This window comes from Ischnura elegans, chromosome X (genome assembly GCF_921293095.1).
Source record: "Ischnura elegans chromosome X, ioIscEleg1.1, whole genome shotgun sequence".
Lineage (NCBI taxonomy): Eukaryota > Metazoa > Arthropoda > Insecta > Odonata > Coenagrionidae > Ischnura > Ischnura elegans.
Window position 1 is genome coordinate 56554000 of NC_060259.1, and position 17554 is coordinate 56571553.

The 17554-nt window shown below is 36.4% G+C and overlaps 1 protein-coding gene across 1 annotated transcript in view; it reads left to right on the top strand.

Moving 5' to 3' along the window:
* The first annotated feature begins 277 nt into the window (after window positions 1–277).
* Window positions 278–17554, top strand: part of LOC124170927 (kinesin-like protein KIF27) — a 30586-nt gene continuing 13309 nt past the window's right edge. The window contains exons 1-11 of the mRNA XM_046549986.1: window positions 278–472; window positions 598–784; window positions 4265–4410; window positions 4688–4810; window positions 6585–6756; window positions 10032–10261; window positions 10492–10727; window positions 10808–11025; window positions 11798–12088; window positions 14365–14570; window positions 15455–15742. Of these exons, the coding sequence (XP_046405942.1) occupies window positions 443–472; window positions 598–784; window positions 4265–4410; window positions 4688–4810; window positions 6585–6756; window positions 10032–10261; window positions 10492–10727; window positions 10808–11025; window positions 11798–12088; window positions 14365–14570; window positions 15455–15742 (2127 nt within the window). The 5' untranslated portion in view covers window positions 278–442. The remainder of the gene's footprint in view (window positions 473–597; window positions 785–4264; window positions 4411–4687; window positions 4811–6584; window positions 6757–10031; window positions 10262–10491; window positions 10728–10807; window positions 11026–11797; window positions 12089–14364; window positions 14571–15454; window positions 15743–17554) is intronic.

The window sequence follows — 17554 nt, forward strand, 5'->3', positions numbered from 1 at the left end:
GATCATAAGAAAGAGTTGAAAAAAGAACGGCAAGAACTACTTGACTGGATTCCATTCAAAATCCATTATTGAAAATGACAATTAACCCCAGTTCAAATGTAGTCAGAACTTTTAAATACAAGAAAAATAATTAATTTACTGACTGATCATCAAATTTTGGTAAAATATTAATAGTATATGATAAAATCTTATATGAAATTGTGTATCCTACTCAAAGATCCGTTCATGATGACCGACTCATTTAGAGCACGATTTCACAGTGCTTTGTTTTGAACCACCACCTGAAATAAATATTGTCTTCCGTGCTTGTTGATAAGGAATTTTGAAATGTTTTATCAAATATTTAGTGGTGCATTTTTACGCCGGGGGAAATGGATGTTGTGGACTTCCATGATTGAATAAGTGTATCATTTCTTGGTGAATAAGGGGCATTATTTGTAGAATGGATGTACCAATTCAAGTTGCTGTCAGGGTTTGTATTCTTTGGCCATTTACAGCAATTATCAATGTTTAAAACTGATTGTATTTTTTGCGTTTTCTGCGGTAACTATAATAGCACTTTGTGACGATTACTTTTCCTTTTCTTCGTTTGGGCAGGTTCGGCCGCTAATATATCAAGACAGAAACCATGATGTTGTTTGTATTAGCACCCCACCTCTTACCAACCAAATTATTGTTGGTGATGGTAATGTTTTTAAATTTGACTACGTGCTTCCAACTGGCTGCACGCAAAGTCAGTTCTTCAACACTACGGTCGGTCCTCTACTGGGCTTTGTCCTGGAAGGTAAGTAAGGTTGGCATAAACAATTATTGAGCTTGTGTTCATGGACAAAAAGTGAGCCTTTTGGCATTTTATTTCAATTTTTAGTTCTATTTTTCTGCAATATAACGCTAAATTGATGGAAATTGAATATACTTCCGTTTTGCGGTCAATATGTCGATATATTGTATTTAAACCATATTTTCAGATCACGAGCTATTTCATTCTAATTTTTCAAATTTTGCTGCCTCGATTCTTCCGATTTGTTAGGGGAACTTACGTGGTAGTGAGCTGTCACTCATTTCCTTGCTTGCTCAATAAGGTATTAATTATGAATTCAAAAGGTGAAAAGATTGTTGTGACTGTCTATTGGATCTACTTAAGTACCTTTCGCGTCCTAGCACGGAGACCGTGGTGTCATGGCTCACCTAGGTATATCGTAGCTGTTAGCTGGACTATCACGTTTATAATTATTTGGTGAGTACATCTTTGGTAAATATAATTGTCTACCAATGGTCATGTGTTTGCTGAAGATTACTGGTCATTCTTTGGGTAAATGACAGACAAATTATACCATGGAATTATTGCCTCAATAATGTTGATGCTGGGCAATCAGATGGAATTTTGGCAGCCTTAGATTTATTTCAAGTGGCCATGGAGGGCATCCTAAGCGGTGCATTTACAAAGGGTCTATCTGAGTGGGCATTTTGTGGAACATAATGCATCATAGAATCATCTTACTTAAGTTTTTGCATTGCCTCACCAAATTATCAAGCCATCGATGAAAATGAAGTTTTTCAAGAACGAAGTGAAGAAATAGTGTGCAACGTATAGATGAGTGAATAACCCTCTTATCCAGATTTATAATATTTTGCATAGAACGTATTTCAAGTGACCTGGTAAAAAGTTTCAGCTGTTGGGATTGTGTGGGTAAATGCCAGGACCAGGGTTGATAAAAATCATGATTTTTTAAATTTAAATCAGATTTTATTGATTTAAATGAGGTTTTTATTATTCACCATTCATCGAAAATTCAGTTATTTGCAAAACTAACTATTTGGGCAGCAAATTGGAGAATGAGGTGGTATGGTATTTGGAGGAGGCGACCGACAGCTGAGGTCATTTGCGCCATGAGGGAAGGGTATGGAAGGAACGGTGGAGAGAAACCCGGTGTCGGCATTAGCCTGCTCTTGAAGAAAGGCGCCAAGGGGACCACGGCTTAACGTCCCATCCGACGGACGGAGTGTTGCGCTTGAAATGTCCTCCACACAACACTCAAGCAGGGATCGGGCAGTCTCTGAAAATTCTCTGCCACTGCCGGGATTTGAACCCGAGCCCGTCGGGTGGGAAGCCAACACTCTAGCCACCACACCAACCCGATCCCCCTTGGAGAATGATCGTTTGCGGAAACAATAAGAGGCAAAATACTCTAAACTTAATATAACATTTAGTCAATCAGGGGGAGAGAACTATGGAAATGCCAATGGTATCAAATTAAAAATTACACCAGCATAATATAAAATTGCCATTGGAAGTATCAAATGTGCAATATTATGCGGTTCTAAAGCATATGAAGTTGAGAAAAATCTGTAATTGTGACTTTGTATGGTGCCTACGCTTAGAAGTTAAATCAGAAAACAATTTTTTTTCAACGGATACACTAGTATTCTAACCAAAGCCATTTTTTTTTCATGTCACATGCATTCCTACAGTATCATTTCTATTTAAGAGCCACCATTGTGCTGATAACTGTCGATTCATTGTATTAATTAAGAAATAAAAATCGAAATTATACACTTACAGCTTCCTTTTCTTGACTCTTTAAAAATCAAACAAATAGATCACATTATGATTTAAATCACCTGATTTTTTAAAATAAAAATCAAGTGATTTAAATCAATCAACCCTGGCCAGGACCTTTGCGAAATAAGGCCTGCCCATGCATGAAATTTTGTTTTGTTTGTGTAGAACTAAGAAAAATGCATATCCGAATTTTTTCATTGATTTTATTGTTATTTCTCAATATTTCTTCTTTTACAAGAGTACATTTCTTTCATCAGCTTTGGAGATGATGGGAAATGTGTGCAAACTTGAGTTCATAAGTGCAAACTAAGTTTGTGATCTCATGGGTTAAATCAGTGTTATGTATGGAAGTGAAAATGGATAATATTGTTACACTAGCCAGACTATTTTGAGCGTTCAACATTTCCAGCTTAACTTTTTAGTACCATGATATATGTATAGGAAAATAAAATTTACTCTGTACATCCCTCAATTATTATGTATTTACTATGGACATGATTTTGAGACCAATTTTACTATCAAGGGCTACATTCTTTCATTTTTTTTCTTGATAAATTAAAATTCCTCATTGAGTTAATCCGTACACATAAGTGTCGGGACCATGGCTAGTAATAAATCGTCAGTGTGGAACAAACTAAGTCAATTTTAGTTTTCCTCATTGTGAGCTTTGTGGCTGATAATGAAACTGATACTAGTCTTTAATCTGAAAAGTTCCCTTTAAAATTCATATTTTATGTGACAGAAGCAAACTAATACTCATGCCCTTTGATGTTGCGTCATATGTCTTTTGAAATATATTATTCTGTTGTGCATTTTTTTTATTACACCCATCATACTGTTAAAGAGCAGAGCATAGGTTAATTTGTATCCAAGGTTGAAAGCTGGCCGATTGCTCACATAGTAATAAAAAAGCAGGGCATGTTTGGCAAAATCTAGGTATCTGATCGCCCTTGCCTTATTAGCCCAACACCTTTATAATCTGGTCATCATATCAGATGGTCGTCATTCCTTTTTTTGGTCTGAGACAATGCCAAGATAATGGACCAATGCTTGGGTGCAATAGGGGGAATTTATCCTAGAAATAAATATTGAGCTGTTGATGAATTGATTAATATCATAAAAAAATCATCGTATATGAAAATGAAGGAATTGTGAAAATGTTTTTTTCTAGACAACACTTTTGCAAGCTGTTTTTGAGGTAGTATGTGTTGACTCACAAATTGATTGATTGATCACATACACTTTGCTCAAACTTCATGTGTTTTATTGATTATAACATGTCTCGTTCATTCAGCAATTCAGCTTCTTCTGCAATCTAAAACTCAAAATGTTCTCTGTTGGATGTATGATACAAGAGATAATGGTTATCTGATAGTTCTACTTGTGTATAAATTAGATTGATTTCATTAAATTGCATTGGTACCGGAGAAAATGCAATAGCACTATTGAGACACTACTGGCATATTAGGAATAGGGGTGGATTTTCTCATGTCCAACCCAAATTTCATAGTTTTGGTTTCATTATTATTTTTAGAATGAATGGCATTTAAATTGGTTTTCATTCATCATTAAAAACTTGCCAATTTTTCATCTTAACTTCTTCACTAGAATTGTAATCGATAAGAGGAACCCCCAAAATCTGTATTGTGTAAATGTTGCATTTACCATTATGCCTAAATTATACAAAATATTATTTTATAGGTTTCAACGCTTCTGTGGTTGTCTATGGCCAGGCAGGTTCAGGGAAATCGTACACATTGTTTGGGCCTGGTCTCCACTGTGCCTTGAGTGAGACGGAATATGGGGTGGTGCCAAGGGCCATGAGGGAATTGTTCCATCAGTTTGGGGTAAGTGGACTTAAAAATCACCACATTGCACATTCTGAAGTCTTAGGCTTAACTTGGTGTGACCAAGAGGTTGTAAAGTAGTCTTTGCTGTGTAAATTTCTGGGAAATATTCTGAACTTTTTACAAACCTTGAAAATGACAGTTATTGTCAAACCCATTATTGGCCAGTGGTCAATATAACAAGCAAAGTTTATTTTCTTTTCTTACCATGCTGTCCTACTCGTCTAATGTTTTTTTTTCAGTTTTATTTGAAAAAAATTTTTCAATCCCTTTCCAGGAGCTTCCAGAAAGAAATTTTCTTGTTAAGGTCATGTTCTTGGAAATACATGACGATATAGTATGTGACCTACTTAATACTAGCCAGTTTCAACAGGATATTACCATTTCTGAAGATCCGCATGTAAGTAATTCCAGTTTTGTGAAAATGGTTGATGTGAGTCTTCAATTTTGGTTCTATGCTCACTATACATATTGTGAATGTCTTGAAACTTAGGTGTTAAGAGTGGTACCGTGAATTGACATAATAGCCTATTTTTAATCAATTGAGCTCCACTAAATTCTGTGAGTAGGAGTTCCCAAACTGCTTGCATGGTATACAATGGTATGTACCAAGGGTACTTTTGTATGGATAATATAGGTAGCAACTCTTTCATTGTCATCTTTTAACATAGCTAGAATTAGAATTCTATCGTGGACTTTCTCAGAATAAAAATCTGAGTTACTCGAAGAAAAAGTTCTTGCTTCAAATTTTTATTTAAAATTATGTGATTCTTTTTTAAATCTCCCAAATAATGGATACTATCTCCATGTGGTATACATCACCATACGAGTGGATATTTTGTTGAATGATTATTTTGCTTTCCTTTATACAAAGTACTGATAGAATATTTGGTTCATTTAACTAATTCTAGTCCGAACAACCTCAACTATCAATGTAGTGTGTATACATGCATTTACAAATGAGAATAATTTTTAATCCTAGAAGTGAGGTCATCATGTGATAGATTACTATGCAACATCAAGAGAAATATTTACTCCAAGTCAAATGATAATTTGCGAAAATTTGTCAGGAAATAAGCAACAAATGACAACTAAAACTTATCAATTATTTTTATCAACTATCATTTTCATTTTTAAGAGCACAAATAGATAACAGTTAGATAATTTGGGTTTATTTACAATTTATTTTTGAACAGTGTACTGCTGTAATTTCATCAAACATTAGGTCTGCACCAGTGGACCAAGCTAGTAATTTATAACGTGGCAGTTACCAAACAACTTGGGTATAAGTTGTGTTGCAAGATTGTAATAAGAGTGGGAAGAGTTTTGCGGTAGAGGCATGTGCCATATATTTGACATAGAATGGATTGAAATATTTTGCCCCTAATATGCCAAAAATATCACTTGCCTCAGGTGTTTGTAGCATGTGGTCACACAAACAGCTTTATCTCCTTATAAAGTCTTCTCTTGTCATTGTTTCTTAGTTTGCATTGAAAATTCATGCTGTCTGAAATATGAAATAGTAAAGATATCTGCTCATCAGAGGAAGTCTTAGTTTTTTTCCTATTATCCTGGTGGCTTTGAATTCCTTTTTTGCATAAAAACCTGCTGCTTTTGTTAAAATGGTGTATTGCAATCACATACTTTTTAATTTGTCCATGAACTGTGATACTTTTTTGGCGAAGAGCTTTTTGCTTTCCACCTTGTATGGACACAGCCAATGAGCCCTTTGGTCACATACTAATTCTCATTGTTGGGCTGATATATGTGTATAAAATCAATGCTATTTCTTTTGACCCGAATAAATCCTCTTTCCAGTCATTATTTTCATCACCATTGAGACATAATGACATTGGGCAATTTACTGAAGTCTTTATTATGAGTATTATTTCAGCGATGTTTACTTGATCACTTATTGTGTGTGTATAATTTTATGTGATAAATTTTTTGTCTGTTTATGTGGTACGTACATAAATAAGTACGTATAAAAATTTTCCTGTGGTTGGTCAATAATTTATTGAGTTTATTCAATGGAAGTTAATGCTTAGCCAACTCACGTTATGTGGTGAATTTTCCTTCAAGTTGTATTTTTTAAATAATTGCAGTACATATATACATATTTTGGAGGTAATGTCTTTGAAATGTGTTTTTTTATTATATCACTTCTTTCTTAGGGAGGTGCTATCATAAGTGGTGCTGAAGAGGCTGTTTGTCAAAATGTGATGGAAGTATTTAACTGCATTCATATAGGAATGAGTAATCGGCACACAAATGTTTCATCCATTTCAAATTCAAGCCAGTGTCATACTGTTTTCATTTTGACTCTGGATCAACAGTGGGAAGTGGGTATGTATTCCTTCTAAGTGAAGCAGCTAGTATAGTTAAAATGATACCATAGATGAGCAAATGCATTTACATTGGCATTCATCAAATTGTGCAGTTATATTATTGTAGCATCCCATTTTTTATTTCAGGAAATGTATACATACATGTATGCTTTCCCACTCTCTTTTACTGATTTTTATGAGTTCATCAAAATTATCTATTTTAGTTTTATACAAATATCAACTGAAGTTAACTAACTTGCCTTTTTGCCTTAAATTCTTCCATTCTGCAAACTTGATTTTTATATGCATTTGGAAAGATTAATGTAGAAAGCTGGTTGTAGTGTGTTATTATTTTATGGATCTATACCTAAGGAAGTGTTGGCAAAAATGAGGCAATTTTCTTCAAGCCAAAATGAAACCATTATGAAAAAATTACAGAATATGATGTTATGTGCTGGAAGTAGTTATCAGGTACCACATATGTTGGCCACATGAAAATAAGGCCCATTTTTAACCAAATCCCAACTGACATAAATATGGAAGGGGATTGTATTCTTGATTTTAAGGTCCTCGAACGTGTTTGGCCCTTGAAGGTGGTGAACAATATCAGGGATGGGATGGTTACCCCAGGGCCCCAGCAGCAACTTGGTCAAAGGGGCCCAATGAGCAAACTCTTCCCCTCCTCAAATAAAAGTGAGGGGACACATTTTGGTGGCATGAATCCTCTCACCTGCAACATTGTTTAGAGATAGCAGCTTGGCATTTGGCGTTGTGGTCTCGATTTTTCATTCAAATTTTTAAAGTGCTCAATCCATACAGCTGGAAGATGAAAACTAAACCAAAAGGGAATGGGTCCCCATCCCTGATGTGTCTTGATAGTTACCGTATTTCTATGAATATAGTCCCCCTCTGAATATAGTCCCCCCCTTTACTTTTACCACAGGCATTTTTGAATAAAAGGGGGGACTATATTTAGACATATACAGTAATATGTTGGAGCGTAGACAAGTGCGAGAAGAAAGAGCGAGAGGCAGTAACCACTGCAACAGAAACGAGGACCCAGGGCGGGCTCGTAGGGTTTCACTCCTGAGGACTGTGTCTGCAAGTGTGAGACTTTTCACCCGCGCACTTCCAGAGGGGAAGGACAGAGAAAGGAAAAAAAGATAGGAGGCACCATGGTGATGAGAGCCTGACAACACCTCCAGGCAGGGGCGGATCCAGGATTTTTTTTCTGGCAGGGGCACAAGGGCAAACGATCTTCTCCTTCTTGAAATTAAAAACAAGATGCAACAATTAGTGTAGGATATATTATATTTATTTTAACCTTTTCCCTACTAAAGACGAAAATATACGTGTGGATGTTTCTTGACCCGGGAGACAAAATCCGCATATTTTCGTCGGAGGTTTTCTTATGCAAATGAACGAATGCCGAATGTATGCATTTCCTAGCTCTCCCCCTTTTTATGATGGTCGAGGGTGTAAGATGTCTTTGTTTCAGGGCCCAGCACTGTGGGGTTTAGGCTTTACCCTCGAAATCTGAGAGCAGATACCCAGACCCCTCGTCTTATATTACCCCTCTTAGCGGTAAGGGACTGCGGTCATACCATTGTTTATGCAGTCAGGTTTCGAAAGAAATATTTCTTCTTTTCTCAGGAAATATAAACAAAGAATGAATTCTTTGTCTTTTGAGCAGCGTTTACAGTTTTTAAACGAAATTCTATGATAAAAATTAACTAATATCTCGAGTTCTGTATAAACATCTACATGGAAATTGTTGCTGCAATATATGCGTTAATATTAACCTTAGAACTTCATTTAAAATTTGACAATGCTCAGAAAAAAATGAGGAATTCAATTCAAAGTCTGTATTTTACGTGCAAACAACAATCATCCATGTGCCAAATGCATATGAGCAATCCATAAGTTGCCTGCGAACTAATGCCGCAGGTAGGGTCGTAAACCCGGAAAGAAAGGAGCATAACTACTCTCGGAGTCGGTGATAATGCGGAGTCCCCACTGGGAGGGGTTGAAGCTGAGAGCTTGTGATTATCCGCAAGACCCTTCTTAACGAATGTCTCACAAAAATGCTCCGTACCAGGGGAAAGAAGAGTCTCTTGCGGCTCAGTACAGCAGTCATGCTAAGACGAAAACTCCACCGTCTCGAAAGGGTTAATATGAAATTAAACGATTGAGGCTCCATAATACACAATACAAAATGAATGTAAGGATTACCATAAAAAAAATTTTGTCTATTTTTTAAATGTCTGGGAAGGGCGTATGCCCCCGTGGCCCCATAGGGAAGGAAGAAATGGGGTAGGGTTACCTTACGCTGTCATTAAGGCGGTCTGGGCCACTATCAGCAAATCCAGTTTCTGTTCCTACAGAAAAGGAAGAATACTCTGATAGTGAAAATATTCCACCGATTTTTCTCTAGATTCATAACCACTGCAGTGGTTTTGTGTGTTCTTTCATTTTACAGTTCGCATAGTTGCAGGGTCCAAGGAAAATGGAAGGTGCTGAAAGAACATTTGAACACACGGTCACTCAGTCAAAGAAAGCGAAGGAGCAGCTTGTTGTTGCTACTACTGAAGCATTTTTAAAGGCTTTATTTAGTGTAGAGAAACTTGATAGTCCAAAAATTCTGGAATGGCTGTCGAAGTTAACACATGTAAGGTAGTGGGGATTCGCTGTTTGCCGATCGTATTCACCAAGATTACATACTTGAACCATTCATATACCTTGGACCAATATAACTTGAACCATTTCCTTCATTTAGTTTTATCAGAGATTTTGTATAATCAAAATTGTGTTAAATGTTATGTAGGATGCTTAATAAAAGTCTAAGTAATCATGAAACGTCTACCATAAAATAATAAAACGCCTATAAACGTGGAAAAATTGTAGCATTGTAATAACACCGCCAAGATTTTCTATGACACTGAAATCACAAGGCTTTAAAATGAATTTTAGCAAAAAATAAAACCACTTTCATGGACCTCTACTCATCGTGAAAGGCCAATAATTTTTAATGCCTTAAACAGGGTCAGGTCTTACAGATTCATAAGTTTAAGGTTAATCACTGTGCAGGTATTTAGGTACATACATATATGTATATAATCTGAGGTTTCAGGCGAGATGGAGTGGAAACGTGGCATAATGAAAAATGAAAAAGCAGGAGCAATTTCCACAATTCACAAAATTGTGGAAATTGCTCCTGCTTTTTCATTTTTCATTACATATATGTATTTTTTAAATATTGATGATCGTCAAAATAACTTTATTTTATTCCTTTAGGCAATGGAATGGTGCAGCATAGGACTTCCAAGGTTGTGTTTGCAGATTTGGGTGGGCCAGAGAGAATGTATTCAAGTCAAGGAACTGGTAATTGGTATCCTGGAATTGTGAGGATGGACCCTGGACTAACAGCATTGGCCAATGTTGTGTCCGTACTTAGTGATCCTGTGTGGCAGAATCATAAAACTGTAGTGCCATACATGGAATCCAACCTGACTAAAATTCTGAAGGTGTGTTTTAGTGCCATAGTGTGGGTAAATGTATGACATAGTCCTGTGCTTCTGCTTTAAAAAACTCCACACAGTCTAGGATATGGTTCATAGTTTTATTCTAACGTTGAATTTTTAAGGCTGATGTTTAGAGCTTCTACAATAATTTTTTTGTGTACGTACTTGTGCTTATTGTATGAGGATGCTGTGAGTGTTCATCTCCTTTTAATGTGTCTGATTTTTTCTTGAAGGATGCCTTTGGTGGAAAGTCAAGGACATTATTTGTATGTTGCCTCTCTCCTGCTTCTCTTGATTTTGATGAGAGCTTAAATACTCTACGGTATGCAACTAGAGTCCAAAATATACTTAACCATACAGTGATGAATGTTTGTGTGTATAGCAATCAAGTTAAAGGAGTCCATACAAACTGCAGTAGCAACTCGAGGCTTACTGTGGGGAACAAAAGTACAAATGATGAAATTTTTGGGTGAGTGTGATGTATTTTATATTTTTTTACCTCTCAGTTTTCTAGGAAATGTCGCCATCATAATGTTCTTAATATTTTAGGTTAGAATTTGCTGCTCTTCAATGGATGAAGCTAGTGTCAAATGCTGAGGGTTTGTTCAAGAAAATGGTGCTAAATGAAAGCCTTAATGCTGAGGAGAAAGAGCAGATTCAACTATGGCTGTGTTTGAAACAGGAATGTGATGAATGTGTTGGTCGCGATGAGTCTGTACTTCTTGGAGAGATAGAGGAAGTTGCTCGTAGATCATTGGGGAAAATAGGTATGAGTGAGTTATAAAGTTTAAGCCTTACTTACTTGATTTTTAACCTCTTCTGACATTGTGATTTTCCTTTATGGCTTGTGTGTCAGGATTCATCTATCACATTCTTTGGTCTGTTTTAATGTTCTCTACTGTGAGGGTCGGTTTCACTGGAATTATCTGGCATCAATTTTCTGCCTACTATGTACTTTTTCTATATCTTGACTGGAAGTATGCTTAGAATATTGTTTATGTGTGGAAGAATATTAATTTATCAATTTCCACTAAATATTAATGATTGGTTGACATTATGGAAGCAGTAGAGTACTTTTTGTGTGTGCTTATGTTAAAAAATCTAATCAAATCAACTTCAGTCAGGCATATTTTGATTTGATTTAGTGATGAATTGAAATGCTCCATTGCAAAATGATTCAAATATGCAGAATTTTTTCTGATTTCTAACATTAGGCTTTTTGTTTCTTATGCATGAATGAGAACATCATCTCTTGGGCTATTGTGGAAAGTTCTTTTACTCAATGCTTGCGTAATAGTTTATGCATTTTTTAAATCCATAATTGATTAAAAAAGTGTTTTCTGGTTTCTTAGGTGTATGCACCCATTATATTATGCAATTTATTTTCACTTGGATTCAAAGATTTTGTAGTAGATTCGGTTTGGTTTAATCTAGTTTGATGATGCCACATGGCTAAGGATAATTAAAGTACCTAATTGAAAAGGGTTAAAGCATTTATTGACACATGTCATTTGTTAATGTATTCGCTCTTCTTTGCAGATGAATTGACGGAGAGTGGAGAAAAGACTGATGGTACTGGTGATGTGAATCAGAATACTCGTATTTCTTTGACAAGAAATGATGAGTTTTCGATTGACAGTAATCAGGATCTATCTCAATACGCTTCAGAGGATGAAAGTGACTTGAATGCTCAAACTCCAGATTTTTTAGATAAACTAGATGAATATATGAAAATGTTTAAGGAGAAGACTGATAGCTTCATCTGGGACACCATTGAATCTCTTCAGTTTAAAATATCTGATGAGCTGTTTGCCTTGTCAGCATCAGTTGGTAGGTAGTTCAGTAATTATTTCTTCTATTTGTGATTGGTCATTTCTAATATTTTAAACTGTTCACAACAGGATATAGGAAGTTTAGATAAAAATACTAATTCTCTTAAAATTCTGTGGTAACTCAAACGTTTCTTAAATCTACATGCATGACTACAACAAAATGCTGTTTGTCTTGATTCCTGTGGACAGAAGCAGAAAACGGCCGGATTATGATAAAAAATCTCCTCGGTAAAATGTTACTAAACGTTGGTTACTTTCATATTTTCCATGTGAATTCAGATTATTGTTGCTAGTTTGGAACTAACCATAACTTTATGATTTGAAGGCCGGAAAACAAAATGTCCGGCAAGGTTTATCTTAAGCCATGGTATGAATGTAGCAGTTTTTGGCATTACTCAGAGATATTTATCCATCTGGAAAAGAGAAATAAAAACTTCAATTCCATGTTTTAATGAATGACCTGAGCTAGACACATAGCTAGAAATTTGATTTTGGGAGGGCCATGGTGCAATGCAGTTTGGCTTTGCTGGTCATACGTTGTCAATTCATGCATATAGAAAATCCATGAATTTCATTAAATATTCTATCAATGTCACGTAGAAAATGCAGGAAGTTAAAGTCACCATTTCCCTCTACCAAAATGGCTGTAGTTATTATGGCTTGGTATCTGTAGGCAGTTGATCCTGAACTTTGCCTGAATATTATTATAATTTTAAACTATAACTAATTTTAAACTTATGACATGGCAGGCATTGTTTATGCTATTTCATTTTGAAAAATTCTTTGAGAATTGTTCAATTCATAAATTTACTCGTAATTGAATTATAGACATTCTTATTGCATTGCCTACATGAAAATTCAGAAAAGATTCCTGAAAAATGTCCTTTCAAATTTAAATTGAGTTCAACAGATTTGTATATTTTGCATAGTGGTACAATCCTACAAGGTTGTAGGATTGTATGTCGGAGGATAGGTTATCATCTCCGTAGTGGATATATTGCGGGCAGTTGCTGCAAGGGAAAAACCTTCAGCCGGGAGTTGATGCCCCTATTCCTCCACCCCCCTAACCCCACCACCCCAATATAGATGGATAGAAAAATATTTATTGTTCAGTAAAAATTCCATAAGAACAGAAATAATATTAAATTACATTTTGATAGTATATTACATTAAATTCAATATCAATGATTACAATGATATTTCATTTCGTGGAATAATCAATTTAGCAAATGCATGAAATATAGTAAAAAAACGGCAAATGGAACTATTTTCCAAGCTGGATTTTTTACAAACACACAAAAAAGTCACATATTCTTAACTAAACAAAAATGTTACAACAAAAAATGAACCATAATAATCAGAACACAAATTTGAAAAAAATAAGAGTAACTTGTGATAATAAAATAACTTGTGATATGACATTATCGAGATAGTAAATAACCATAATATTTTAGTTTAAATTTTTTGACAGATATGCAATTTTTGATGTCAGCTGGTATCTCATTCCAAATCCAACAAGCTGTAATGAGAAAAGATTGACTGTAAACAGCAGTGCGATGCCCAGGGAAATGTAACGTATTCAGATCAGGCCTAGTGTACATTGTAGAGACCGAGGGACAACTAAGGAACAAATCATACTATATGCTACACGTATGCTACTCTGTGGTGAAATCTAGGTCATCCATTAAAATAATATGTGGATGTTTGGTATTTTTTAATTTTTATCTCCACGGTGGTATAAAGTACTTGTTGTTTAGCTGTGGTTGTGGCTCTCTTCTGTTCCCATCCATGGTGGACAATGGACACAACACCTAGTGCCATGACCCCCTTAAATTGCCATGAGAATTAAATTTGCTGAATAGTACAGTGTTCTGCACAGGGGCCTGAATTGCCATTGGTCTGTTGTGTTATTCCTGGTCTGGATGAAATTTTCTCTTGGGAATCAAAGCCACAAAAATTAGAATCTCAAGTGGACTATTGAAGTACATTATACTGAAAAATGTAGAGGAGTATCCCACTAGGAAATTTTACTCTCAATTCTGGTAAATATTGAGGCATTTCAATGATATTTTGCAACTATTTTAAAGTACGAGACTTATCGGAAAGGATTTGGGTATGTTAATGCTTCAGTGGTTACCAGGACCACCTGTATCAGGTATTACTTCATTCAGAATGATATCTTTGTGTCCAGGGACCTGTTATTGTTATAATATTTCAGTGTATGACATTCACTTGTGTGTGAGAATGATTTCAAAATGGTTCTAATTGTTGCAGAGAAAGAGGTTGAAGCAGTGGGGAGATCAAATTCATCATCTGATGACCTACTGGCAAAGTTAAGATCACCTCTTGGGTTATCGCAGGTGAATTCCCTCAACACCAGGAGGCACAGCATACATCCAGGAGCAGTTGATGCAGAAATGCAGAATATTGCAAAAGCTCTGGCAAAGAAGGATTTAAGAGAATCTTTGCCTACTCATGTGGTATGTTCATTTATTCATTCATGATCTTAAAGTTATGTGCTAAAATAACAGTGGCAGTCTATTATAAAATGTGAAGTTCCTGCTGTCTAAAGGTAATTCCTATTGTCTCATATTTTTGTGTTGAAGTTATGAAAATTTCTATTAGCCTGAAAACTTTTTGATTGAAGAATTCCCCATTTGTATGAGAATTAGGTTTTAAGATTAAGCAGAAAATTATTGGGCAAAAATTGTCACTTTGGGTGGTAGTGTAGTGGTGGGGTACTCTGTTGTTACGTACTGAATGCCACCCTATATGGGAGGTAGCTTTTTCTTTCATGGATTCATCTTTACCTGTATTCTTCTTTCTTAGTTTTTTTGTGTAAATAAATTTTAGGTCATCATGTAATTATTGAAAAGGCCATTTTTGGTGGGGAATGACTTTAAATTCATTCAGCAGGACTTTGTTATGGATGGGTTGATTATAAATGGGCTAGAATGTATCTATGTATGTAGCATCTAGTTCAGGGCAAAGATCTCTCTAACACATCTCTGTCTCTTTTGAGATAGAAACCCACGGGCAATGGTATTGTTTTGGATCATGGGAAGTATTACAAAATGGAATGTTGTTTCTGCTATGGAATATGATACTCATTACTTGCCATTTTTATTTGTAAAGAAATTTACTCTTTAAGAATTTTAATGACAAAGTATTTGTAAAAATCAAATTTGTCATTGCCCTAAAATCTAACCTTGACCTAATTCGTTGCCTAAAATCATTTTAATTATTCTTCTCTTCTCTAGGTTGATGCTGTTTGTTTGTTATTTGTAATTTTGCTCTTTCTTTACTTAAAGTGCACCTATATTATTGAAATTAACCGACACTTGGGTTTACTTTGTTATTTTAGGGCATTTGTGGCGATGGCGATGAAGATCAAGGCAAGAATACTGGCAAGAGTCGTCCTCCTTTGAATGAAACAGACCCATTGCCTGAAGTGCCTGCATTAGGTGTTCCTCCGGTCAAAGATGCAGCCACACAGAAGCTTCTTGATGGTAACGCATGTGGTCCAACGAAAGAGCTGAAACTCTTGGCTGCGAACAAAGAAGCTCACCAGAATCAAATCCGTCAAATTCTGCTCGACCTTCAAGGTGCTCAGAGGAGGATAGAGGAGTTGCAGAATACAATTACTATCAAGGTAAACATTGTTTGTGTTTCAGCTCTGAACCTTCAATATTGTGTTTCTTGGTATATTAAATATTGTCATTTACTATCAACCTCGTTTTCAGTAGGCTGAGTTTTAAAATACCATTTATGTCAGATTTTAACAATTTTATTGCCTAAAGGTTTCGTCCTCTTGGGGCGATAATTGTCGGCAGCATGTTGCCACACAATATAGCTCAGCAATGTTAACAAGTGTCTGGATACAAAGAAAAGACACTGGTGCCCGGCAACAAATTTCACCAGAGTGTTAGTGTTGCTGTGTATCCCACTCGAAAAAGAAAATGTTAATGTGATTACCGTATAAGCTTGTGTAAGAGGCGCACCCCTATTTTGAGGAAGAAAGCTATAAAGAAAAAAATTTACGGTATTTTTTTTATCCTATCGTGTGGTGTTGGAGACGTATGCCTGGAATTTCGACAGTTATCGAAATTTCCTCTTTCAGTACTATTTGAAAGAGGAAATTTTGATAACTGCGGCGGTAATAGCGGCATAAGAGGGAGTAGAAAGAGTTCCGATCCTCTCTTCGCATACGTCATCGCTCTACGTTACTTGTCCTACTCACGAACAATTTTGTTCAATAGCTCTCGCAGGAGTATTGCAATAGAATTGCAGCCGTGGAAAATTTTAAGGCAAAACACGACAGGCACATAGCATGAACCTTCCCAAGAGATAGGACAACAATCGGGGCAATCTCAGCGCCTTAGGATAATAACCACGTCGTAGATTTAAGTCCCCTTGCACACACATCGATTTTGGAAGGCCGGAAAAATATATGCCGTCCACATTCCAATAGTGAACAATGGGAGAGCATTGGAGCTTGCACACGTACCAAACTGGCGCCGGCACCGGCTAAATGCCGGTTAGCTGCCGGCCATTGTCACTGTGGATCGCCGTCGCCGGCTCAAAAACATAGCAACTTATCGTTTGACCGGTAAAAATCCGGTGTGTGTGCAAGCATCGCTTCGCCGGTAAAATATCAGCCGATATTTTACCGGCCGTCCAAAATCGGTGTGTGTGCAAGGGGCCGTTTTTTTTCCTTTCCGGGACTCCATAGGAAAATAGGAAATTATCAAGTTACAGGGGATCAATGGAAACGCGTTTCATCCCTACCCCATCTCACCAACTGACCTTTTCCAGTCTACCAGGTTCAATTCTCAGAGTTTCTGGAGGTCAAATGCTAGGTGAGTCACCTTCTGAGCTCGAAAATATATCTCGATATCTTTCAGCAATTGTATGACACGCACGAGGTTATAAAAAGAATTAGACCTAACGCGACGTATATCTGACAGCATTTAAGTTTTTTGAGCTCTAATTGATTGATACAAAGATTTATAGCTAAAACAAGGATACTAATATTCAACTTAGTCCTAACAGCACAATTTCGGAAGAAACAAGCGTAGCGTAAGCGCATTCAAACAAGACGTGACGGACTAGAAACTTCAGGCAACGCAAACTGCGTATATATCACATTGCTGTGCCTTCGCCTCTTCACTTTAAAGGCAACGACGTCACATGCAAGATCGGACGTGTTCTTCCCTTGCTCCTTCGCTCATAGCCTCGTAGCTTGAAATATGGAGCGCGCTCCTTCCCCTCGACCTCTCCTTCAGCGCTAGTCCAACAATGAACACACTCGTTCAAATTTTTTAAACCGCAGGTTTTGACACCAATATAATTTTCAGTTGCAAAAATCCTCATATTAGCGTCTGAAGATAATTTTTGAAAAATCAGGTGCTCAGAGTAATGGAAATTGCTCGGCAAGACAGATGTTGACGAATCAGGTATGTCC